Genomic DNA, 26,782 nt, shown 5'->3' with positions numbered 1-26,782 from the left:
CTCGCAAGATAACCGCCGAATGTGACGACAGAACCGAAGCAAATCATACAATCTGGCCAGGTTGATATCAATATTTTAATTTGCTAATATTGCACAGTGTAACGCAATACTCTTAAGACCAATTCTTATGTACAGTCTGCGAAGGCCTTCAGGAGTTAAACAATCCCACTCAGGGCAGGGATACTTAACAGATTTTCGTACCCAGGTATGCTGTATGCAGCAGGGAGGGGCAAAAAAACGTTTGATAACCTCTTTTTACAAAACAGGCAATGAAAGGGGCTACCTAAGTAAGTCAGTCAGTTGCACAACTGAATGCATTCAACTGAAATGTGTCTTCCACTTTTAACCCATCTCCTCTGATTCAGAGAGTTGTAGGAGGCTGCCTAAATCTGCCTAAATCTACATCCACGGCGCCCGGGGAGCAGTTGTATTTGGGGGTGTGCCTGTGTACGCAACAGGCTACCTGCTACCCCAGGAGGCTTTGGATCGCTTGGAAAATCAGACTGCAATGTGGAAGATGGAGTAAGGTGCTACTTTGATGTGCCACATCTTTGAGCCATCACTGCTCCTCCATGGTGCACTGCCAACGCCCCCCCCTCCTTACAGAGCGATACTGTGTAGGCGCCTAGGCAACCACAAGGTTCCTTCCCCTCTGCAATGATGCAATGCCACTTGTGCATATACTGTGTGGGAAAGGGGATACCTAGTCAGTTGGACAACTGAATGCATTCAACCAAAATGTGTCTTCCACATTTATCCCAACCCCTCTGCATCAGAGAGGTGCAGGCAGCTGCCGTAATTGACATCATCAGGGCCCAGAGAGAAGTTGTGTTGCTCAAGGGTGAACGGCAGATCTTTCCACCAAGCTGGTTTGGGGATTCGAACCAGCGATCTTTGTTACTGGCCCAACGCTCTTAACCACTAGGTTAAGAGCGTTACCTGCCAGCCCAGGGTTGGTGTGTGGGTGGGTGTCCGCACAAATGACAACCTACAGAAAGTGTTGCTGCAAAGTGGAGGATACAGGAGAGCTAGGCCTAACTCGCTCAATCTCTTCAACTCTATATTCTCCTTCCTATCATTTGCCACTTCCTGTCTTTGTAGCCTTGTTTTCTAACTAACACTGGTTGCTTTCTGATGTCGTTCCAGTTTTATGAGCACCATAAAGTGCTTGAATTCATTGAATAGCATACACAGCCAACTGGCCAATGGCTGCTGCCAAAAAAGAGCCCCTCCCCTCTTACTACAATAGTGCCTGGGAGCTCTGAGCTTGTTAGAGCCATGCTTCCTGCTGCGTACACAGGCACAATGTTATGCATGGCTGTGGGGTTCCCCTTAGAAACAACAGCTTGTGCTCAACGAGATCCTGTTAAAAGCTTTTAAGAAATAGCTATGCCTGTTGGAAGGAAGCTTGGTCTAGGCTGCATTAAGTAGGGCACTGGGTCGTGGTACTAATAGCCTGTGTGGAACAAACATGACCTTCTGACATTCTAAGTAAGGAATCCCGTTAGTTCTATTCATGACATTTCTATTTGCAATTATCCACAACGTTTGCCATCTGAACGTGGCCTTGCACTGCTCTAAGCAACTAATGCGCTCGTTCAGAAACATTTACCTCTTACTCTCCCAATAATCACTAGCCTGACTCTCTCCACTTGTAGGACCACAGCCCAGAGACCACGTTCATTGTTCTCTCCAATATCAATAAATACTTGTTAGTTAGAAGATGTGCTTGCTGCCACACCACATTGCATCAGTGCTAAGGAATTCTGTGTGTTTGTGCCAAAAGTGTTGTCAGAGCACATTTGTAGAATGTTTGCATTGAATATCAATGTACTGTCATTTTGATTTCGGGATTAAGCTGGTTAGAAAAAGGAAAAACTTGTCATAAATTAGGGAAATGATTTGGGCTGTGTAGAGCTCAATGAAGCCAGTTATGAGTGACTGTCTACAGGTAAAGGGAACTGTTAGTGTTGCTCAGGAGTTTGTATGAATGGTTTTGCATTTATATCAAATCAAACTTTATTTGTCACATGGCCGAATACAACAAGTGTAGACTTCACTGTGAAATGCTTACTTATAAACCCTTAACCAACAGTGCAGTTCAAGAAGAGCTAGACATTTTTTAACACGTGGACTAAAATAAAAAAGTAGCACAATAATGAGGCCATATACAGGGGCCACCGGTACCGAGTCAGTGCGGGGATACAGGTTAAGTTGAGGTCATTTGTACATGTAGGTGGGGGTGAAGTGACAATGCATAGATAATAAACAGCGAGTAGCAGCAATGTACAAAAGGGAAGGGGGGTGTCAATGTAAATTGTCCGGTGGCGATTTTATTAATTGTTCAGCAGTCTTATGGCTTGGGGTAGAAGCTGTTAAGGAGCCTTTTAGACCTAGACCTGGCGCTCTGCTACCGCTTGTCGTGCGGTAGCAGAGAAAATGGTCTATAACTTGGGTGACTGGAGTCTCTGACAATTTTATGGGCTTTCCGCTGACACCGCCTAATTGGGGCCGATTTCAAGTTTTCATAACAATCGGAAATCGGTATTTTTGGGCGCCGATTTACGATTATTATTTTTTTTATACATGCCTTTTATTTAACTAGGCAAGTCAGTTAACTTCTTCGAGATAGGGGGCGCTCTTAATTTTTGGATAAAAAACGTTCCCGTTTTAAACAAGATATTTTGTCACGAAAAGATGCTTGACTATGCATGTAATTGACAGCTTTGGAAAGAAAAAACTCTGACGTTTCCAAAACTGCAAAGATATTATCTGTGAGTGCCCCAGAACTAATGCTACAGGCGAAACCAAGATGAAGTTTCATACAGGAAATGCCCCAGATTCTGAAGGCGCTGTGTTCCAATGTCTCCTTATATGGCTGTAAATGTGCCAGCCCTTTTGTGTCGTTTCTCCAAGGTGTCTGCAGCATTGTGACGTATTTGTAGGCATATCATTGGAAGATTGACCATAAGAGACTACATTTACCAGGCCCGGTGTCCTGTGTCAAAATTATTGCGTAATCTTTAGGTCCATGCGCCGTTCCATTTCTTCAGAAGAGAAAGTCAACTGCCACGATGGATTTATCGTTGATAGATATGTGAAAAACACCTTGAGGATTGATTCTAAACATTGGTTTGCCATGTTTCTGTCAATATTATGGTGTTAATTTGGAAAAAAGTTCGCGTTTTAATGACTTAATTTTTGTTTTTTTTCTTACCCAAACGTAATGGAGAAAACGGAGCGATTTGTCAACACAATCTTTTTGTAAAAACTGAACATTTGCTATCTAACTGAGAGTCTCCTCATTGAAAACATCTGAAGTTCTTCAAAGGTAAATGATTTTATTTGAATGTTTTTCTGGTTTTTGTGAAAATGTTGCTTGCTGAATGTCAGGCATAATCCTATGCTAGGCTATCAATACTGTTACACAAATGCTTGTGTAGCTATGGTTGAGAAGCATATTTTTGAAAATCTGAGATGACAGTGTTGTTAACAAAAGGCTAAGCTTGAGAGCAAATAGATTTATTTCATTTCATTTGCGATTTTCATGAATAGTTAACGTTGCGTTATGCTAATGAGCTTGCGGATAGATATACACAATCCTGGATACAGCTTTTTTTCGTAGCTAAATGTGAAGCAGAAAACGGAGCGATTTGTCCTAAACAAATCATCTTTTTGTAAAAACTGAACATTTGCTATCTAACTGAGTCTCCTCATTGAAAACATCTGAAGTTCTTCAAAGGTAATTGATTTTATTTGAATGTTTTTCTGGTTTTTGTGAAAATGTTGCCTGCTGAATGCTACGCTAAATGCTACGCTAAATGCTACGCTAGCTATCAATACTGTTACACAAATGCTTGTTTTGCTATGGTTGAGAAGCATATTTTGAAAATCTGAGAGGACAGTGTTCTTAACAAAAATCTAAGCTTGAGAGCTAGCATATTGATTTCATTTCATTTGCGATTTTCATGAATAGTTAACGTTGCGTTATGGTAATGAGCTTGAGGCTGTATTCACGATCCCGGATCCGGGATGGCTCGTCGCAACAGGTTAACTTCTTGCGGCGAGCCATCCCGGATCCGGGATCGTGAATACAGCCTCAAGCTCATTACCATAACGCAACGTTAACTATTCATTTCAATGCACGTTTGACTCAAGGAAAGAACTTTCAACTATAAGGTGCTTTTTTTTTGAGCTCTCCTAGCTTTACCATTGAGGAACTGAGGCAAGCACACTTGTAGTTTTTTATTTTTGAACACAGCTCTGTGTCCCCACCGTCATACCATTGCTGTTTACATTTATATATCGCAATCTGGGTCAGGTGGGCATAATTTGAAAGCTTATTCTATTGCCAACATGGCTAGCCACGTTATAAAATACGATCTCAGTCTTAGGCTTTCAAAAGGCACTTCAGAGAAACAGATTGTAATTTTGGTGCATATAGAATTAGTGAATTTAAGTACGTGTTCGCGTCTAATTGTCTTCACAATACGACAAACATAAGCTCATTGTGTTCAGGACAACCCAGGGTATAACACATCGTCCTTGTAACTGTGGATCAAACAGCGCTCGTAAAGCTTGATACTGTAAATGTATGTCTTCAAATATGGAAATGTGAAGCACACATCAAAGCGATATTTATTATAACCCTCAATGTCTCATCTTTCAGAACACATAGACTCCTCTCGATTTACAGCATTTCCCTCACTCAGACAACAAATGTGCAAAAGTAGCCCAGTTTAGCCGGAAGGATGGGGGGCATCTTGTTGTTGCACACATGGTCAAGTTTAGAACAGCTGTCAGTCAACCCATACAGCGCTGTGAAGTGGTGAACCTGAGCTCTGTACCATGTATAACATGTTACTCTACAGGCACTGCGTTCCAATGTAGGCACTTATCAATGACAAACATTTTTCAACCCGTATATGGGATGACAGGGACAGTGGGTGGAAAGGGCTACATTAAGTTTGATTTAATGCCTGGCGCTCTCTCATCCCTCTTCCCACTCCCCCAGGCCTACGAGCTCTCCACTCTAACGGGCACCCAGGTCCTCCTCCTGGTGGCCAGCGAGACGGGCCACGTCTACACGTTTGCCACGCGCAAGCTCCAGCCCATGATTACCAGTGAGACGGGCAAGGCGCTCATCCAGACGTGCCTCAACTCGCCCGATTCGCCGCCCCGCAACGACCCGTCCACCGACCAGCGCATGAGCGCCACAGGCTTCGAGGAGACGGACCTCACCTACCAGGTGTCGGAGGGTGACGGCTGCGCGGAGCCCACCAAGGTGAGGTGGTTAGACAGTCTCCTGGGATTAACGCAACGGATAGCTGCTTCAGAGCACCTGGCTTACCACGCATCGAGTTGCCGAATGCTGTCTTTATATGGTGATTTTAGCATAGCAGTTGCATGGAGGTGATTTTCAAAGTAATAGATTAACAAACATGTCACTCTTTGGCCTACTGTGCATAATAATAATGTGGAAGAGGTGTATTGTTGCGCTGTTCATTCTTTCTCCTGTTGGGAAATGGGCACAGGCTTCAGAACCGAAGAGGTTTGCTAGGTTACTATGCAGTGCCGGAAAGAAAACCAGTGTAGAATGTCATAACTTGTAGTTGCATTCAGCATCCCTTGAAAAGGGTGTTGGCTGTCTTAATCTCAGACTGTGTTAGAATTAAAGGCACTCGCCAGTGGTAGCTTCACCGTCTTATTCTGGTTAAATGTGTGGGAGAACAAACTTTAAGCCAGAGAACTTTTGTAGCCACCAATTTTGATTTATTTACGCAACAACAACAAATCGTTGGATCAAAGTCATAGTTCAACCTCACAGGATATAATATTGCTTAAACGGTTGACATCACTACAGGGTCCTTTAACCAAAGCTGACCGATGGGTTAACTGTTAAGTCTCCTTAGACTTCACTGTTATTCATGAGCATATGAAAAATAAACACATCTGAAATGCTTCACAGCAGATTGATAAAAATAAGATTTGGCCTCTTTGTCCATATATGGGATGGTTTCCTCTAGTTCCTCTCTTGGCAGATGGCTGCTTGCATTCCATATAAGCTGCAGCTGTTTTCAGAGTTGGTTGGAGACCGTGATTTTCAAGGAAACATGGTGAGCTCTATGTGAGGAGGTTCAGCGACGTACACCTACCCGAAGCGAAATCTTTTGCTTGAGTAAATAAAAAGGGCCTTCGTTGGGCTAGTCTTGAGCCTTATTGTCCACTTGAGGTCAAAGTTTCATCTCTCACCTGGTTTAATGCAGAGGGGAAGAAATGGTCGCTTCCTCGGATGGTCATGTAGTTGGCTTCATTTACCAGGCACAGGCCTACACTTTCACTTTGGAATTATAGCGTGAGCTACACAAGTTCACATCAATATTTTTGTATTAATGACTGGCCCATTGACCCCCATTTTAGAGCAGTGAAGCTTATGACCAGTGACAACAAATCATGTCATCATGATGCGCGGTTTGATTAAATGGAAACTAATTCTGTGTTAGATTATCAGTGTTTGTGGCTAGGATTCGGGGGATTTTTCTGCTCATTAAGCTTCTTTACTCAACCAAGAGCCAGACTTGCTTTGAAATATAATTGGTTGTTGATGAACCACGGTACTACTTCGGCTCACAGCTGATGTGGTGGGAAGAATCCTCACTGTTCACTCTGGAGAGGAAATTCCTTTTTAAATGAGGTTAAAGGGTTGTCTGACTAGTCACCTCTGTCGTGTTGTGCAAAGCACTGATAGACAGTACAGACGACGAGGTAGAGCCGCACGCTGGTGCAAGGAAGCTGTTGTCACAGGAACACTGAAATACAGATGGACAGGGACGCTATTCAGGAGCAAAAGTGGGCTTGGCTGGGGTTCTGGACTCAATCAATCAGACCACAGCCAGACAGACGCCCACAGTCGGTGTCATAACAAGAAACAGGCCATCCAACGCAAACTTAGTAGGGCATAACACTTGTAACCTAGGTTTTCATTGTTTGCTTTACTCTCGGTAAAGAGACCGGCTGTGAGCTCGTGAGGTGGTGGTATTCCCTGACAGGAGGTGAGCCGCGAGACCCCGGGTTGTTTGTTTACTAGTTTTGTCCCCTCTCTTTTGGAAGAGACTCGTTCAGCAACTGTTTTTGGAGGAGGAAATGGACTTATGCTCAGAGGGATAACTTGTTCAAATAGGCTTTAAAAAAGAAAAAGCTTTATTTAACTAGGCAAGTCAGTTAAGAACACATTCTTATTTACAATGACAGCCTACCAAAAGGCCTCCTGAGGGGACGGGGGCCTGGGATTAAAAATTAAAAATAAATACAGGCTGTAGATGTCCTCTAGAAAGAAAAGGAAACCAAGTGCCCTAGACTAGAATGCACAATAATGAATGCAAGACAATTAATGCGGTCAGTTGAGTCTGTTCAATATGTTAGTACGTACTAACTCAAACACCCCATTCCCCAACAGGATTTTGTTCAGTAGGGCACACCGTAGCAAAACGTTTTGCAAACCAGGAAGCAACTATTTTTGTTCTAATTGGACACATTCAGGTAGTATATGTGTCAAACTCATTCCACGGAGGCCCGAGTGTCTGCGGGTTTTCGTTCCTACCTTGTAATTAGTAAGGAACTCCCCTCACCTGGTTGTCTAGGTTTTAATTGAAAGGGGAAAAACAAAATAACTTAGACACTCGGCCCTCTGTGGAATGAGTTTGCACCCCTGAAGTAGTACCTCCCTGTGGGCCCCCAAAAACAGCCATGGTTAAAATGTCCCATCGTTGAGAGTTTGATACAGGTCCATTTTACATGCTGTACCTTATATTCAATATTGTTTTCTTTAAAAAAAATATATATATATTTTGTATGTTTTTTGTTGTGTGTATGTGAATCATTGATAATTTAATTAGGTTTCTGACTGTATATTCAATAGAAATAAGTTTCACCACTAACGAATGTTATTTTGACATTACCATAAGCGCTTCAAACGTTAATTTTTAGCGCTGCTGGAACAAAGGTGCGTGCGGCTGAATGCAGCATTGCTGTCGGCACACTTGACATGTCCTGCAGTTGACTAGAAGCCAGCCAGCCAGCCTACTGCCCAAGTATTGCTGTACAAGTTTCCCCTTTGCATGATCTTTTGTTGAGGTTTTTGTTTATTACTAAGCCAAACAGTCACATCTGAGTAGGACTGCGGCACACATCTGCATTTTGCTCTCCGATGCGCTACAAACGGGACACACGTTAACAGTGCAGTTGACAGTGAATACACCCAATGCAAGCTCAGAAAGTACATGGCAACTATTAAAGTGGCACTCCAGTCTCCTTTTCATCTAATTTAAAACTTGATTCATTTAAAGCTGCAATATGTCACGTTTGGGTGACCTGGCCAAATTCACATAGAAATGTGTGTTATAAATCTGTCATTCTCATTGAAAGCAAGTCTATGAAGCAGTAGATCTGTTTTATATGCGCTATTTCTATGCTTGCTGTACTTACGTTTTTTGTGTGTCTTTTTTTTACTTAAGTTAAAAACCTCAAGGATGAAATGTTTGCCTAAAATGACATACCCAAATCTAAGTGCCTGTAGCTCAAGACCTGAAGCAAGGATATGCATATTCCTGATACCATTTGAAAGAAAACACTTTGAAGTGTGTGGAAATGTGAAATTTAATGTAGGAGAATTTAACACCTTAGCTCTTGTAGAAGATAATACAAACAAAAAAACCTGAATTCCCCCCCCCCAATCATCTTTGAGATGCAAGGCCATACTTTAAGGTGGGAGTCTAGCTGTAATTTAGATGTGTGCAAAGTTTCAGACTGAAGAATTACATTACTGCGCACTATTATGTATTAAGTCTGCCAGGAGTTTGCCCAAATGTGTTGAATTTATACATTTAAGTACATAACTATAGAGAACATACAAAAATGCAAAATTAAGTTGACACACTCCCAGGAATGTCATACATAATGGATAATTAGCTTATACACTTTCACACATCTAGATGTCTGAGCAGGATTGGTGTGGGGTCAAACTGTAGATCCCAGGTCCTACATTTGAACATAAAAATGTATTTTATCAAACACAACTATGCTACAGTTTGTCTGGGATCCTCAGGATGACAAATCAGAGCAAGATTACTGAATGGAAGCACATTATTTACCTTCAGAGGGGAATGTATCAAACCTGTTGCCGTGATAAAAAAAATGTTTTGTTGTTGTGCACTCCTCAAACAATAACATGGTCTTTTTTTCACTGTAATAGCTACTGTTAATTGGACACTGAATTTAGATTAACAGTAATTTAAGCTTTCTGCCCATATGTCTATGTCCTGGAACGTTGGTTGTTGTATACAGCGTCATTCTAGTCACATTAGCGCACGTTAGCAACAACGGTCCCGGTTTAGAGATGCCCATCCCGTAGAGGTTAAAGTTTTGTACAGCAGCTTAAAATACAATATTTTTGGTTATGGAAAATATAATTCGCATCGGTTTAGATGGTACAATGATTCTCTACACCACAGACGGCCGTGTGTCTTTGGGTTTTTTCTCCTCCCTTGAACTTGATTGAAGAATTAAGGTCACTAATTAGTAAGGAACTCCCCACCTGGTTGTCTAGGGCTTAATTTAATGAAAAAAGAAAGAAAAACCTGCAGACACTTGGGTCTCCATGGAATGAGTTTGACACCCCTGATCTACACTATACTGAAACAAAATATAATGCAACATGCAACAGTTTCAAAGATTTTACTGAGTTACTGTTCATAAGAAGTCAGTCAATTTAAATAAATTCATTAAGCCCTAATCTATAGATTTTATATGACTGTAGTGGCACCGCCATGGGTGGGCCTGGGGAGCCAGGCCCAGCCAATCAAAGTTTTCCCCCATAAAATAGTTTTATTACTCAGAAATACTTATAGAAATGCTCACCAACATGTATGAAAACAAACTTGTGCCCAACATTTGAGAAATAAGCTTTTTGTGCGTTTGGAAAAAAATGTATCTTGTATTTCAGCTCATGAAACATGGGACCAACACTCCATGTTGCATTTTATACATTTTTTAGGGGTAAATCGGCTTTAATATTGCAGATAGATTGATTCATTTCCAATCCCCCATATATTTAAAAATGTCTGTGCGTACCAGTCAAACGTTTGAACACACCTACTCATTCCAGGGTTTTTCTTTATTTTTACTATTTTCTACATCGTAGAATAATAGTGAAGACATCAAAACATTGAAATAACACGTATGGAATCATATGTAACCAAAAATAAAGTGTTAAACAAATCAAAATATATTTGAGATTCTTCAAAGTAGCCACCCTTTGCCTTGACAGCTTTGCACACTCTTGGCATTCTGTCAACCAGCTTCACGAGATAGTCACCTGGAATGCATTTCAATTAACAGGTGTGCATTGTTAAGAAGAAAATGCATTTCACAACTGAATGCATCAGCTGTGTTGTGACAAGATGGAGGTTGTATACAGAATATAGCTTTATTTGGTAAAATACCAAGACCATATTATGGCAACAACGGCTCAAATAAACAGAGAAATGACAGTCCATCATGACTGACCATGTCTTAAAGTAAATTTTGAAATTTCAAGAACTTTGAATATTTCTTCAAGTGCAGTTGCAAAAACCCATCAAGAGCTATGATGGAACTGGCTCTCATGAAGACCGCCACAGGAAAGGAAGACCCAGAGTTACCTCTGCTGCAGAGGATAAGTTCATTAGAGTTACCAGCCCCAGAAATTGCAACCCAAACAAATGCTTCAGAGTTCAAATAAGAAACATTTCAACATCAACTGTTCAGAGCAGACTGTGTGAATCAGGCCTCCGTGGTCAAATTGCGGTGAAGAAATCACTTCTAAAGGGCATCAATAAGAAGAGACTTTCTTGGGCCAAGAAATCTGTCCTTTTGGTCTGAGTCCACATTTTAGATTTGTCATTGTGAGATGCAGTGTAGGTCAACGGATGATCTCCACATGTGGGGTTCACACCGTGAAACATGGAGGAGGAGGTGTGGAGGTGCTTTGCTGGTGACACTGTGATTTATTTAGAATTGTAGGCACACTTAACCAGTATGGCTACCACAGCATTCTGCAGCGATACGCCTCCCATCTGGTTTGCTCTTAGTTTCTGATTTGTCGTTATGGTGTATTGTGTGTAGATTGATGAGGAACACTTCATTTAATCCATGTTAAAATAAGGCTGTAACGAAACAATGTGGAAAAAGGAAGGGGTTCGAATACTTTTCGAATGCACGGTATATTATCTTAAATATATTTTCATTTGATTATTTACTAACTCTACCCTCCCTCCCCTAATTGGAGTAAACTAATGGACAACACTATTTAGGCTTCTAATTTCAGTTTATACATACTACATACATTTTACGGACAGTATATATTTTTTACTTGACAATTGCTACCAAAGCAAGCGAGCTATTTGACTTTGATCTTGGTGAGCTACATGAGCATATTTAACTATTTTCTTTGATAGTTTGCCAACTCAGGCGAGGAGTCTTATTTCCCAGCGTTGTTTGTTCGAAATTGAATCTCATCTCATCATCCCTGTCTCTCCCCTCCCATCCCCAGACTCAAATTTGCTTTGCTTGATTTTCATAAAGATAGTTAGCATGCCAGCTTGCTCACAAACTACTTGTGTCCAGGAGTTGAAGCTTAGCCCTTCAATGAAATCCTTGACTTGTATCAGCAACTTGTCAAATCTAAAAACACTCCAACTGTGCTGACTGAGATGGACAGAGCGCATAATTTATCTGCATTGTTTTTTGGCATGAGAAAAAGCAAATACATTTGGTTGGTACATCCCCTTATCTGTATAAATTTGGCTATCAAATTATCTACGTATCATAAGCTATGTAAGTAGACTCTCTTCAAATGCACTGTTAACAGATCAATATCGTAAATATTATTCTGCTTTCTCCATTTCTCAGGACATGATGAAGCCGACGTTCACCATGGCCAATCTGCCTGCCGGTGTCAACACCCAACCCACGTCGACCTCCTCATCCTCCACTTCCTCCTCCTCTGTGGCCATGCACTTGCAGAACAGCATCCCTGCCACCTGCTGGCAGGTCTCGGCGGGCATCAATACTCACAGTGCCACCAGCAGTGCCAACGGCACGGTGCTGAAGACCTCGGCCACGTCAACGAGCGTCATGCTACCCGGAGGGTTCACCCTCATGTCCGGTGAGTGAAGGGGGGTATCCTGTTTTTTTAATTTTTTTATCCCACTTTCTTTGCCTTATCATTTACCCCCTCCATGTTGAACCCAACTTTGTTTACTTCTGTTCACCCCCCTGAATTGTTCCCTTGCTTCAGAATTGTCTTTTTTTTTTTTTTTTGTATATATATAGTTTTTGAGAATATTGCACCCCAATAAAAAATGTTTTCCTCTGTTTTTTTTTGGCTGTGTTTTGACAGTGTTTTGTTGTCTGTGACTTTGTCTGGCTGTGTTTTTTTCTGTAACACTCTTTTTCTGTGAAGCTGTCTGTATTTTGTCTGAGGCTTTGTTCTGTCTGTGAGGCTGTGTTATGTCTGACTGTGTTTGAGTATGTTTTGCCAGTCATGCTGTGTTATGTGGCTGTTTTGTTTGTGTGGCTGTGTCCATTTTCCCTCTATCTTGGTCCTTCTCACTGTGTTATGTGTTTTTGAGTTTTCTTGGTCTATGTGCCGGTTCCACTGCGAGAGACCTGTGCACCGCTAATTTTCTCTGCGCGTCCTCTAGGCGCAACGCTTCCCCCTGGCACGCACACCATTCCTCTCAGTCACCTGCAGGCCCTCCAGGGCCCCTTGGCCCAGACCAGCATCACCACCGCTACCGCAGGGCATTCACAGCAGGGCCAGCAGACCACCCTGCTCCGCCTACCTGCAACTGTCTCGCTCACAGGTCAGGGGCTTCTTCACCCCGCCGCGTTTTGTTTCCATGCCGCGACACTTCCAAGCATCAACTCTCCTTGAATTGCAAATCAACCCCTATCTACACTTTTGGCAAGCAATATGGCAACACTTCTGCCTTTTTAATGAAATGGTCTGCACAACATAAATAATCTTCAATGATTCATTTATTCTCTGTGTGACCGCAGCCACCTTAAGTGTACAGCTTAACCAATTTTGTTATTCTGCCATACCTATCAGAGGGCATGATGGAGCTACCACTATTGCTACACACATCCGATCTTCTCCGATCTACACCAAGGGGTTGACTTGGGATTTAGGGTTTATCGCTCTCTGTCTGCATGCATCTCTCACTCTAAGATTGTGTCGTGTGTCTTCAAATTGAGCCCGGTTTGTTTGCATCTAGAATCCCAGTCATTTCTCTGTAGCCATCTCTTGTCGCTGTTCAGAACTGTGTCTCATGCCTGTTAGTGTCCTTTATTAGGTTTGCCTTTGCCTCACTGTCCCTCTATGCATCTCTGTCTCTCTCTGTATGTTGCATCAGTGTCTTTTCCTGGGCTTAAGTTTCTCTTTACATATTGATAAAGGCAACAACAAAAAACTAACATTTACAATGCAGTGAGATAGCAGGTTTGAATGAACCTCTTATGAGGTTTAAATATGGTGCTCTGCTTGCAAACAGTCACAGGAGAGGCCTCATTTGTTGACGGGACAAAGGGAGGCAATAAGGATGGATAATAAGGACTCATGGAAGGGTAAACGGGAGCTATATTTTAGTGACGAGTGGGAGGAGTAGCAGTCATTGTGTAGATGGGGGACAGGAATATAGGAGAGAGGATATTTTAGTCTGTTCACTCGTCAGTGTTTGTTACTGAATGAGGGTGTGTGTGGGGGCGCGCATTAAGGCTGTTACTGATTGTGTGTAGCACCGCTGTTATCACAAGAAATAGAAAAGATGGGGAGTCGGCTTGCATATGTGGACAAAGCCACGTTATTTTTTGAGCAGGGTTAAAAATAACCCCCTCCAGGGTTTTATCAGTTGTCTTAGCGAATGGGGGGAAAAGCGGGAGTTGAAAAAGTTCCACACTTGTGTCCAATGTTTTTGTTTTTTCTGCACTTGAACGTTGTGAAAACATCCAGCTTGCAGTTACTGTGAACACTGAGGCTATAGCTACTTTAAGTTAATTTTAAGTGGCCAAGTAGGCTACTGTGGCTATTTGAGCATAAAGTAGGCCTACCAGAGTGGCCTACCATCAAAAACAATGGAGAAAATGCATCCCATAAACTTCTAGCACAGTGATAGAACAGCTATCATTCAGCCTTCAGTAGCAGCCAATGGGTGGTGTTCAATGTAGGCCTACATTCAATGAGACGCTGCATGGTTTGGCATTAACCTGTTTATCCACTTGTCCTTCAGACGAGGAGGTGACTGAATATTGTTGTGGTGTTTGATGCAATAATGCACTTTACAAAATAAAATGCATTATTATTCCCATACCATTATTACAGAGAATCAGACAAATTATGCTCCCCTCTGCCTATTGGCTACTAAACTTATTCAAGCCTGTCTCACAATATAACTCTACCCCTTTTAAGAATATGTTTAGAAAGGTACACTTTTTTGTATTCTTGTAGGAAGCAATCACTACCTTTTTGCTGACTATAAATTATCTATAACTGGGCTAATAACTCACTAACTAGCAAAGGATATGAACAAAATGTGAAAACATGGCTACATGCAGCTCTTGCTTTGATCTCAAAACAAGCACATCTACTCACAATCGCTCATGCTGTAAACACAGTCCAATGTAAATTTCCCAGATCCATCTACTGTATGGCAATGGTATATTTGCATTCAGGCCTACTGCAACTCTGATTGTGGATATCTGCACCGGTCTGTGTAGAGTATGGGCTGAGCCGTGTGTCAATGCCATTCTGCCTACAACAGAATCTCTTACGTAGTTAGTTTTGCATTCAAAGTCTTGCATAGTTTTTGTTTCGGTATGTTGCATTAAAAGTGACTAATATTGCGTTGATTCGATCACAATTGCCACAGTAAAGGGAAACATTGATAGTGTTAACGAACAGGGAAAACTCTAGAAAGTTGAGTCTCGTGCTTCTGTCAGCGGACGCGTGCAGCTTAGATGGAACATTGCTTGTGTCAGTTTTATATCTCACTTGGTGTTCATCTTCATGAACTGTAGTGAAAGTAGGCTAACAGCTGTGCACATTCTTTAAAATTGTCAGTAGGAATATCCCAAGTACTTAATTTGTAAATAGCATATATAACAGCTGTATAGACGGGGATTCTGTGTTACTTTTCGGTCAGTTAACCCTTGCTCAGCCACTTAAGTGGTCCACTTCACTGGTACACACTCATAACTAACCCGTTCATATTTACCACCCAACTGTAGTGATGTACCTAGCCGAGGTAACATGCAAACTTGACCTCTATAATGAGTGTGCAAAAATAGCAGAATGGTTGAATGGAAAATTAATATTCTCAATCTAGGTATGTGTGCGTCTTTCTCAGGTGGAGGGATGGGCCAGCAGCTGCAGGCCATTCAGGTTCACCCCAGCAGTCAGCAGAGCTCTGTGAGCCACAGTGACCTCTCCCACATCACAAGCAGCTCCACAGGTAAACAACAACAACTATACACTCTCACAGCAGCCTGTCTGTGCTTATGAGCCATTTTACTGTTATGCCAATGTGATTTGAAGGGGGGGGGGGGCAGCACTGCGATAATATTATTAGTATTATGTTAAATTGCTATATGATGACTAGTAGGCTATTTACCCCACTCTCAAATGCAACAAGCAGCGGTCTGTTTACAAGTTGATGTAATAATGAAATGGGCTCCTTGATGGACCCAATCCCAAGGAGGAGGGTCTGGAATGACTGGTGCAGCAGGGCAGTAGCCCTGCTAGAGGGGACAATAGAGAGACTGACATGAGTGCTACTTCTCAGTGACAATTTAATCTGAAATCGACCTCTAGGCTCTAGCTCTTCCTCACTAGGCATTCCTGTAGTTTTGAAAGGACTGGACAGGTATGAACATTATGGTAATTGCTTGTTCACATAGGCAGAAATACTGTATATAATATTGAGATGGTCTTGTCTCCGCCCTAACAATGGGAGTCGTCCCAATGGCGGGAAGGCAGATGGTCTGCTTATCGTTGACAGATTTTGATGGAGTAAACCCTCTTGCTATTGGGCCCAGTTTTTCAAAACTTTTCTGATTTCGGCAATCGGATTGGATTAAATGTTCGATTTTGGTATTTCAAAACAGAAAAACTAAAATGATTCTGATCATTTGGATTGGGATTTGGTAATCCAATCTGACCTTTTTTTAATCAAGATTAACCAATGATGTGTGTATATATAAACACTGGATTGCTGATACTATGTATTGACCAACGGAAGGTTTTAAAATGTTCAGTTCACATAATATAATTTTAAAAGTATGCATTAAGGTGTCTAATAGAATATACTTGTCAAATGAATGTTGACATTTAATTAATGCATTTCTAAAGCAACCAACATGGCTGGGTTGTGGCTTCAATACAGCTCTCCCTGTCAGTCATCCAGGGTTCATACACATCGTTAAAATTATTTAAAGGAGAAGTTTCCTTTTTTTTACAACCAAATCCCTATTTTGATGTAAATGACATGTTATAGAAGGGTCCAGACACCTTGTTGTGATTTCACATGTTTTTGAGAAAGATTAGGGATGTAAAGGCAATAAATAGGCCGTAGTGGCGAAATAATTACAATTTCGCAAATGAACACTGGAGTGATAGATGTGCAGAAGATGAATGTGCAAGTAGAGATTAGTTTTATTTAAATAAAATAAGTAACAATATGGGGATGAGGTAGTTGGATGGGCTATTTACAGATGGGCTATGTACAGGTGCAATAAGATGCTCTGATAGCTGATGCTTAAAGTTAGTGAGGGAGATATAAGTCTCCAGCTTCAGTGATTTTCTTTTGCAATTTGTTCCAGTCATTGGCAGCAGAGAACTGAAAGGAAAGGAGGAATTGGCTTTGGGGGTGACCAGCGAAATATACCTGCTGGAGCATGTGCTATGGATGGGTGCTGCTATGGTGACCAGTGAGCTGAGATAATGCGGGGCTTTACCTAATAAGGACTTATAGATGACCTGGAGCCAGTGGGTTTGGCAACGAATATAAAGCGAGGGCCAGCCAACGAGAGCATACAGGTCGCAGTGGTGGTTAATATATGGGGCTTTGGTGACGAAACAGATGGCACTGTGATAGACTGCATCCAATTTACTGAGTAGGGTGTTGGAGGCTATTTTGTAAATGACATCGCCAAAGTCAAGGATCGGTAGGATAGTCAGTTTTACGAGAGTGTGTTTGGCAACATGAGTGAAGGATGCTTTGTTGCGAAATAGGAAGCCAATTCTAGATTTAACTTTGGATTGGAGATGCTTAATATGAGTCTGGAAGGAGAGTTTACAGTCTAACCAGACACCTAGTATTTGTAGTTGTCCACATATATTCTATGTCAGAAGCATCCAGAGTAGTGATGCTAGTCGGGGAGGTGGGTGCGGGCAGAAATAGTTTGAAGAGCATCCACTTAGTTTTACTTGCATTTAAGATCAGTTGGAGGCAACGGAAGGAGTGTTGCAATGGCATTGAAGCTCGTCTGGAGGCTAGTTAACAGTGTCCAAAAATGGGCCAGAAGTATACAGAATGGTGTCGTCTGTGTAGAAGTGGATCAGAGAATCACCAGCCGCAAGAGCGGCGACATTGATGTATACAGAGAAAAGAGTCAGCCAGAGAATTGAACCCTGTGGCACCACCATAGAGACTGCCTGAGGTCTGGACAACAGGCCCTCCGATTTGACACACTGAACTCTATCTGAGAAGTAGTTGGTGAACCAGGCGAGGCAGTCATTTGAGAAACCAAGGCTGTTGAGTCTGCCTATAAGAATGTGGTGATTGACAGAGTTGAAAGCCTTAGCCAGGTTGATGAATACGACTGCACAGTATTGTCTTTTGTCGATGGTGATTATGATATCGTTTAGGACCTTGAGCGTGGCTGAGGTGCACCCATGACCAGCTCGGAAACCAGATTGCATAGCGGAGAAGGTACAGTGGGATTTGAAATGGTTGGTGATCTGTTTAACTTGCCTTTCGAAGACCTTAGAAAGGCAGGGTAGGATGGATATAGGACTGTAACAGTTTTGGTCTGGAGTGTCTCCCCCTTTTGAAGAGGGAGATGACCGCGGCAGCTTTAGAGGTTGTACAAATGAAATTCTCATTCCTAACTTTATCCGCAATGTTATATTCCCTTTTTGTGTTTCTCAAAAACGTGAAATCACAAAGTTGTCTGGACCACCTTCTATAATAGAGATTTGGTGGTGAAACAGTTTTTCCAAACTCAAAGGTACCGATTAGGATAGTTTTGATACCATAAATGTGGATAATGTTGATCCCACTGGAAGGGTGGATATAGAAATGTGAAAGGCATGAAGGTGGGGAGATCAAACAACAGTATTCCATCTGAAAACCAAAGGTAACTAATTGTATTAAATGCTTGATTGTGGTATGTATGTGGTCATTTGTTACACTGAGAAGTGTCAAAGAAATGTCATGTACTTGCAGTACAAGTGATATGCAGGCTCTATTTTTGGCCTTAGTTGCCTTTTTATTAACAGTTTTCGTTTTCACTATGACCTGTTCTACATGTTGAAGTCACCATTGATAATTGTATAAATGCACCTTACAGAATATTGATATGCACATCTCATTGCCCGTGTTGTCCTGTCTCCCTGCTCCAGTGAGCCTCCCCACCACCATCGTCACGTCCTCGGTGCCCTCATCCATGGGTGGTCACATGATGTACCCCGGCGCCCACACTGTCATGTACGCCACACCTACGACCTCGTTGGGCGACGGCAGTCTGACCGTGCTCAACACCTTCCCACAGACAGCCCATACGCAGTCCCATGACCCCGGTGAGCCAATCAGAGTCCAGACACCACAGCTGGCCTAACAGGGCACTGATATACAGTGAGCTCCAAAAGTATTGGTTCACAACTTTTGTCAACTTTTTTGTTGATTTGGCTCTGTACTCCAGAATTTGGATTTGAAATGACACAATGACTGAGGTTAAAATGCAGATTGTCAATAATAATTTGCAGGTATTTTCATCCATGCTGGGTGAACCGTTTAGAAATTACAGCACTTTTTGTACATAGACCCCCTCCATTTCGAGGCACTAAAAGTGTCAGATCATCTGACATTTGAGAGTAGACATTCTAACCAGACATTTTGTGCTGCTTCGGTGAAACTCTTAGCTCTGTCTACATTGTGCTCTTGCATTCTGTAAATATAACATTTATTGAAATGGGCTATAACAAATAGGAATATAGGCAATTTTCTCAGAATGTCACCCATGCACTACCCCTGCTCTGTGCTGCCTGACTCTGCTCTTTACTGCATGGTGGCATGCAGTCAAGTTGAAATAGCTTAGTCTCGTCTGTCATGATGTTGTCACTGTCAACGATGGCTGTCAATCATCCTCAATAGATGATACTATCGTGATCGCGGCCAACCCTACTGGATTGTATATGCGCGATTCATTTATTGGATTCCCCCAGGTGCTGTATCGCAGGTGTTCCTCACAGGACATCCTGGGACAGTTCAGATCCCTGTGTCGGCAGTGCAGCTCCACCCGGTAATGACACGCATGTCCCTCTGTCACCACAACTCTACTGTCATTACTGTCACCTCAACATTAATGTCACCTAATCCCTCTCATTTTGACCTGTAGATGCTGATTGGTCAGCAGTCAAGCAGCAGCAACCTCACAGAGCTTCAAGTGGTCAACCTGGACGCCCATCACTCAAAGGACGATTGACCCGCCCACATATAGACTGCTTTACCAAGACACACATTTGAATGCACACACGCCACGCCAGGGGATCACTGACGCCTTGCCAACAGACTGCCACCCCCTATTTATTACTGCCTTTTCACCGCAATCATTTTGTTTTTTAAAAATAAACCTTGTAAGAATATGCACACACTTACAATGGTTTTACAGAGAATTGAGGTGTGGTGCTGCCATTTTACTTTGTATATTTGTCTTTTCTTTTCTTTCTTTGCAAGAGTTTCTTGGCTTGACATATCCACATATTGCTGAGGCTACAGCTTCACATTTCAATCGGAGACATGTAGTGTGTGCACATACCGGTTGTATGTATTTGAACTGAAGAGGTTTTGATATTGTTTTTCTTACGAGTGTATTCTCTTTTAAGCCCCCTGTGTATCCTAATGTTGATTACTTATATTTTTCTTATGTTGGCATATGAATGATAACTTTACAATACCAGTTGCTGTCATTAGGGTAATCATATTTTTATTTCATTTCTGGGGGGAAATGTGCAATTGATGCCAGTATCTACTCGCTGATAATGCTACAGTTAAATACATATATATAGTTGAAGTCGGAAGTTTACATACACCTTAGCCAAATACATTTAAACTCAGTTTTTCACAATCCCTGACATTTAATCCTAGTAAAAATGCCCTGTTTTAGGTCGGTTAGGATCACCACTTTATTTTAAGAATGTGAAATGTCAGCGTAAGAGTAATTTATTTCATCACATTCCCAGTGGGTCAGAAGTTTACATACACTAAATTAGTATTTGGTAGCATTTCCTTTTAAATTGTTTAACTTGGGTCAAATGTTTTAAGTAGCCTTCCACAAGCTTCCCACAATAAGTTGGGTGAATGTTGGCCCATTCCTCCTGACAGAGCTGGTGTAACCGAGTCAGGTTTGTAAGCCTCCTTGCTCGCACACGCTTGTTCAGTTCTGCCCACAAATTCTCTATAGGATTGAGGTCAGGGCTTTTTTATGGCCACTCCAATACCTTGACGTTGTTGTCCTTGAGCCGTTTTGCCATGGCTTGGGGTCATTGTCCATTTGGAAGACTCATTTAACTTCCTTACTGATTTCTTGAGATGTTGCTTCAATATATCCACATCATTTTCTCTCCTCATGATGCCTTCTATTTTGTGAAGTGCACCAGTCCCTCCTACAGCAATGCACCCCAACAACATGTTGCCACCCCCGTGCTTCACGGTTGGGATGGTGTTCTTCGGGCTTGCAAGTCTCCCCCTTTTTCCTCCAAAACATAATGATGGTCATTATGGCCAAACAGTTATATTTTTGTTTCATTAGACCAGAGGACATTTCTCCTAAAATTACAATCTTTGTCCCCATGTGTAGTTGAAAACCGTAGTCTGGCTTCTTTATGGCGGTTTTGGAGCAGTGGCTTCTTCCTTGCTGAGCGACCTTTCGGGTTATGTTGATATAGGACTCGTTTTTACTGTGGATATAGATACTTTTGTACCCGTTTCCTCCAGCATCTTCACAAGGTCCTTTGCTGTTGTTCTGGGATTGATTGGCACTTTTCGCACCAATGTGCGTTGTGCTCGGTCTCCTAGAGATTGTCTCCTTCCTGAGCGGTAGGACCACGTGTTCCCATGGTGTTTATACTTGCGTACTATTGTTTGTACAGATGAACGTGCTACCTTCAGGCGTTTGGAAATAGCTCCCAAGGATAAACCAGACTTGTGGAGGTCTACAATTGTTTTCTGAGGTCTTGGCTGATTTCTTTGCCTTTTCCCATGATGTCAAGCGAAGAGGCACTGAGTTTGAAGGTAGGCGTTGAAATACATCCACAGGTACACCTCCAATTGACTCCGGCTAATTTACATCATTTATCAGAAGCTTCTAAAGCCATGACATTTTCTGGAATTTTCCAAGCTGTTTAAAGGCACAGTCAACTTAGTGTATGTAAACTTCTGACCCACTGGAATTGTGATACAGTGAATTGTAAGTGAAATAATCTGTCTGTAAGCAATTGTTGGAAAAATTACTTGTGTCATGCACAAAGTAATGTCCTAACCGACTTGCCAAAACTATAGTTTGTAAACATGAAATGTATGGAGTGGTTGAAAAACAAGTTTTAATGACTCCAATCTAAGTATGTAAACTTCTGACTTCAACTGTATATATACACACAGAAACAAAGCATTACTTTTCAAAATCAAGCTTATGTCAGATTCACATATTTGTACATCTATGACTCTGCACTGACTATGCCATGTAGCTTGACTGTGCTACACTTCTATGCTGTGCTAGAGTGGGCCGATACACTGACTTGCTCTTGTACACTGGCAGGGTACCACCACTGGTTTAGGTAATGCCCTATCATGCTGTAGGTGAAGGAATTATTTTAGAACATCACAAAGTTCATCTGGAAGACTGACGCAGGCACTTTTTCTATTCTCTCTGTAAATCTACAGCACTTGCTGTGTTGCTGCATAGATAGTACTGTATTTCCCATCAACTACTGAACTATTACCCCAATTGTAAGGGGGTGTTTTCAGGATGCTGGTTACGATTTCAATATTGAAGGACATTGTTTTAGTACCTACTTACAGTATCATACCCTATGCCCGTCTAGATTGTCGTAGACATATTCCAGGATTTTGAAGATTTAACTATCTGTGTTGTGTTCCTTAGGCACCAAATGGAAGAAAAACTATCATATCAAAATCTGTTTAGGCCATATTTTAGAAATCTGCTCTGCATGTTGGGTGTTAGTAGAACTGCACGAGTGTGGTTTTTAAAGAGGAAATCATCAAGTCAGTATTTATCGGTGTGGTTCTCTTGGGCTCAACCATTGCCTTCATGAGGGAAAAGCAACAACATCAAACTGTTTTAATAGGTAATAATGTTAATTTTACTTTTGTGCGAATCCTTGAAGGGCAAGCACCACTGTCTATCACTTGGCTTGCCTGAACAAAGACACACAGCTTTATGCCCACATTCTCTACCACTTGAACATCTTCTGAGATGATTTTTGACTGTTAACCATTGTCACCTATGTCAAATATATATTCTTCAATTTAAATGTATGAATAAAAATGTTTGTAGTTGGTCACCAATATTTCCCCGCTTCCTGTATGAAACTAACTGAAAAACAATGACTATAATATGGGCTCCCGAGTGGCGCAGCGGTCTAGGGCACTGTATCTAGAGGTGGCACTACAGACCCTGGTTCGATTCCAGGCTGTATCACAACCGGCCGTGATCTGGTGTCCCATAGGGCAGCGCACAATTGGCCCAGCGTCGTCTTGGTTATTTAAGAATTTGTTCTTAACGGACTTGCCTAGTTAAATAAATAATTTGTACACTTTAAGTACATTAAATTCCAATGCAACACTGAATTTGCCTTGCAGCCTTTCCTTGCAGAAGCAGTTTCAGTGCTTTCTGTGTGGTGCATAGGTTGGATTTATTCAGCTTGACAGAAATGGTAGCAGAAGGTGAATGTTGAACTTTTATTGCACACATATCCAGATGATGCTGCTTATCATTTTGCTCAATAATGCTGTTGGTGGGATCAGAGCGTTATGGTACTTCTGGTGTACCAAAACGCAATAATGCTGTTGGTGGGATCAGAGCGTTATGGTACTTCTGGTGTACCAAAACGCAATAATGCTGTTGGTGGGATCAGAGCGTTATGGTACTTCTGGTGTACCAAAACACAAAAATACTGTAGGTGTGATCAAGGCATAAACCAGAAACAATAAGACAGTGGCAAAATAAATTGAACGCCTTAGTTTCATCATAAAACCGGAGAGAAATCTCTATTTGGAGGAGTCCACAAAGCATATTGCATGTAGCACAGTAATATGACCGACGGCATGGTCAATCAAGTTAATGTTTCCCACATGTTCGGACTACTAAACAACTATTGATTTAGATCACTAGTTTCAAAGAAAACAGGAGCTGCCTCCACTAATCCAGTACCATTTCAACATTATCAAATCGCTTATGCTTAGTCTAATACAGTGACAACTAAAATATACCAAAAACAATTTAGTCCAATCAACGTAAGCTAAATATCATGTGGCTGTCCATGTTCTGTGTGTGTTTGTGTGGGTGCCTATGTAGAAAAACATGTTGACTCACCCTACTTGTAGAGAAACGCCAATACCATCCTCCTTCTCCTAAGCTACCTGGCTAAAATGCTTGCTCGCTCGTCTAATTTTATTTAATGTACAATAAAGAGCAAGCTAGTTAACATCTAGCTACAGTACCAGTCAAAAGTTTGGAAACACCTACTCAAGTTTTAAAAAACTACATTGTAGACTAATAGTGAAGACAAACTGAAATAACACACATGGAATCATGTAGTCACCAAAAAAAGTGTTAAACAAATCAAAATATATGTTATAGTCTTCAAAGTAGACACACTTTGCCTTGATGACAGCTTTGCACACTCTTGGCATTCTCTCAACCAGCTTCATGAGGAATGCTTTTCCAACAGTCTTGAAGGAGTTACCACATATGCTGAGCACTTGTTGGCTGCTTTTCCTTCACTCTGTGGTCCAACTCATCACAAACCATCTCAATTGGGTTGAGGCCAGGTCATCTGATGCAGCACTCCATCACTCTCATTGGTCAAATAGCCCTTACGCAGCCTGTAGGTGTGTTTTGGGTACTTGTCCTGTTGGAAAATAAATGATCGTCCCAATAAGCTCAAACCAGATGGGATGGCGTATTGCTGCAGAATGCTGTGGTAGCCATGCTGGTTAAGTGTGCCTTGAATTCTAGATAAATCACAGTGTCACAAGGAAAGCACCCCCAAAACCTCTTCCATGCTTCACGGTGGGAACCACACATGCGGAGATCATCCGTTCACCTACTCTGCGCATCTGAAAGACATGGCGGTTGGAACCAAAAATCTCAAATTTGGATTCATCAGACCAAAGCACAGATTTCCACTGGTCTTAATGTTCATTGCTCATGTTTTTTTGGCCCAAGCAAGTATCTTATTATTTGTGTCCTTTAGGGGAAAGAGGGATACCTAGTCAACTGAATGCATTCAACTGAAATGTGTCTTATGCATTTCACTCAACCCCTCTGAATCAGAGAGATGCGAGGACTGCCTTAATCGACATCCACGTCATCGGCGCCTGGGGAACAGTGGGTAACTGCCTTGCTCAGGGGCAGAACGACAGATTTGTACCTTGTCAGCTTGGGGATTCGATCCAGCAACCTTTCAGTTACTGGCTCAACACTCCTACCCACCAAGCTACCTGCCGCCCCTAGTAGTGGTTACTTTGCAGCAGTTCGACCATGAAGGTCTGATTCACGCAGTCTCCTCTGAACAGTTGATGTTGAAATGTGTCTGTTACTTAAACTCTGTGAAGCATTTATTTGGGCTGCAATCTGAGGTGTAGTTAACTCTAGTGAACTTATCCTCTGCAGCAGATGTAACTCTGGGTCTTCCTTTCCTGTGGCGGTCCTCATGAGAGCTAGTTTCATCATAGCGCTTGATGGTTTTTGCGACTCCACTTCCAAAGTAATTGAAATGTTCTGTATTGTCTAAAATGGACTGTCATTTCTCTTTGCTTATTTGAGCTGTTCTTGCCATAATATGGACTTGGTATTTTACCATATAGGGCTATCTTCTGTATACCACCCCTACTTTTTCACAACACAACTGATTGGCTTAAACGCATTAAGAAGGAAAGAAATCCACAAATTAACTTTAAAAAAGGCATACCTGTTAATTGAAATGTATTCCAGGTGACAACCTTATGAAGCTGGTTGAGAGAATGCCAAGCGTGTGCAACGCTGTCATCAAGGCAAAGAGTGGCTACTTTGAAGAATCTCAAATATAAAATATATTTTGATTTGTTTAACACTTTTTTTTTGTTACTACATGATTCTATATGTGTTATTTCATAGTTTTGATATCTTCACTATTATTGTACATTGTAGAAAATAGTTGTATTTTTTATGGAATTAGTAGGTGTGTCAACTTTTGACTGGTACTGTACATATTGAATTTCCATCCTCTCAGGCCAGTGGAACAATGTATGAATATATGGTTGTATCAGAATCGCAATTATAATCATTGGCCAGTATAGAGAATCACATCAAATCAAATGTTATTGGTCGCATACACATGTTTAGCGGATGTTATTGCAGGTGTAAGGAAATGCTTGTGTTCCTAGCTCCAACACTGCAGTAATATCTAACAATACACACAAATCTAAAAGTAAAAGAAAGGAATTAAAAAAAAGAAGATTGCTAGCTATCTAGCCACCGGAGGACAACAACAGAACGAGATGCAACAATTCAAAATGTTCTTATTTATGATGTTTGGCTTTTGATGTGATGTGATTGGTGTGAAGCTAAATCCAAACTGGCTTCCACCTTTTGTTTTTTTGGTGAGCCAGGACCATTCCCAGTTGAGCTCACTGTTTTGCTCAATGATGCTCGCTGGCTTCACTTGCATTCAATGCTATGGGCGGCAACAATGTCATACTCTTTTTGACCAGATAGCATCAGATAGATGGGCTACACATACAGAGACAGAAGGGCGCTGAAGGAAAATTATGAAACACAGAGAGACGAAGGATACATTTATTTTTTGGGGGCACATTTTTTTTTGTGGAAGCCTGGTTTCCCTTGGCATCCATGAATACATGCCATTGACTGTCATTAATACATTTAGACTATTAAGATCTTAGCAAAAATAATAATTAACAGAATAAATGGGGTTCTTGATACCATAATAGAAAAAGAGCAAAGGGCGTTTCATGTGGGACAACATCTGTATGGCTCGGAGGACCTGAGCCCTAGGACCATGCCTCAGGACTACCTGGCATGATGACTCCTTGCTGTCCCCAGTCCACCTGTCCGTGCTGCTGCTCCAATTTCAACTGTTCTGCCTGTGGCTATGGAACCCTGACCTGTTCACCGGACGTGCTACCTGTCCCAGACCTGCTGTTTTCAACTTTCTAGAGACAGC

General features: G+C 41.7%; 1 protein-coding gene across 4 annotated transcripts in view; it reads left to right on the top strand.

The window, feature by feature from the left end:
- LOC115142676 (serum response factor-like) overlaps window positions 1–22,897 on the top strand; it is a 28,029-nt gene extending 5,132 nt beyond the window's left edge. For 2 of the 4 annotated variants that reach the window (XM_029682319.2, XM_065001600.1), the window contains exons 2-8: window positions 5,015–5,284; window positions 11,947–12,202; window positions 12,741–12,902; window positions 15,444–15,548; window positions 18,719–18,895; window positions 19,541–19,617; window positions 19,714–22,897. In XM_029682319.2, the coding sequence (XP_029538179.1) occupies window positions 5,015–5,284; window positions 11,947–12,202; window positions 12,741–12,902; window positions 15,444–15,548; window positions 18,719–18,895; window positions 19,541–19,617; window positions 19,714–19,800 (1,134 nt within the window). In that variant the 3' untranslated portion in view covers window positions 19,801–22,897. Of the gene's footprint in view, window positions 1–5,014; window positions 5,285–11,946; window positions 12,203–12,740; window positions 12,903–15,422; window positions 15,549–18,718; window positions 18,896–19,540; window positions 19,618–19,713 lie in introns of all 4 variants that reach the window. The other 2 variants (XM_029682320.2, XM_029682321.2) reach the window with 2 other exon arrangements.
- Window positions 22,898–26,782: the final 3,885 nt, after the last annotated feature.

Source organism: Oncorhynchus nerka, linkage group LG15 (assembly GCF_034236695.1).
Source record: "Oncorhynchus nerka isolate Pitt River linkage group LG15, Oner_Uvic_2.0, whole genome shotgun sequence".
Classification (NCBI taxonomy): domain Eukaryota; kingdom Metazoa; phylum Chordata; class Actinopteri; order Salmoniformes; family Salmonidae; genus Oncorhynchus; species Oncorhynchus nerka.
The sequence above is the reverse complement of the archived record's forward strand: the minus strand, read 5'-3'. Positions and strand labels throughout refer to the sequence as shown.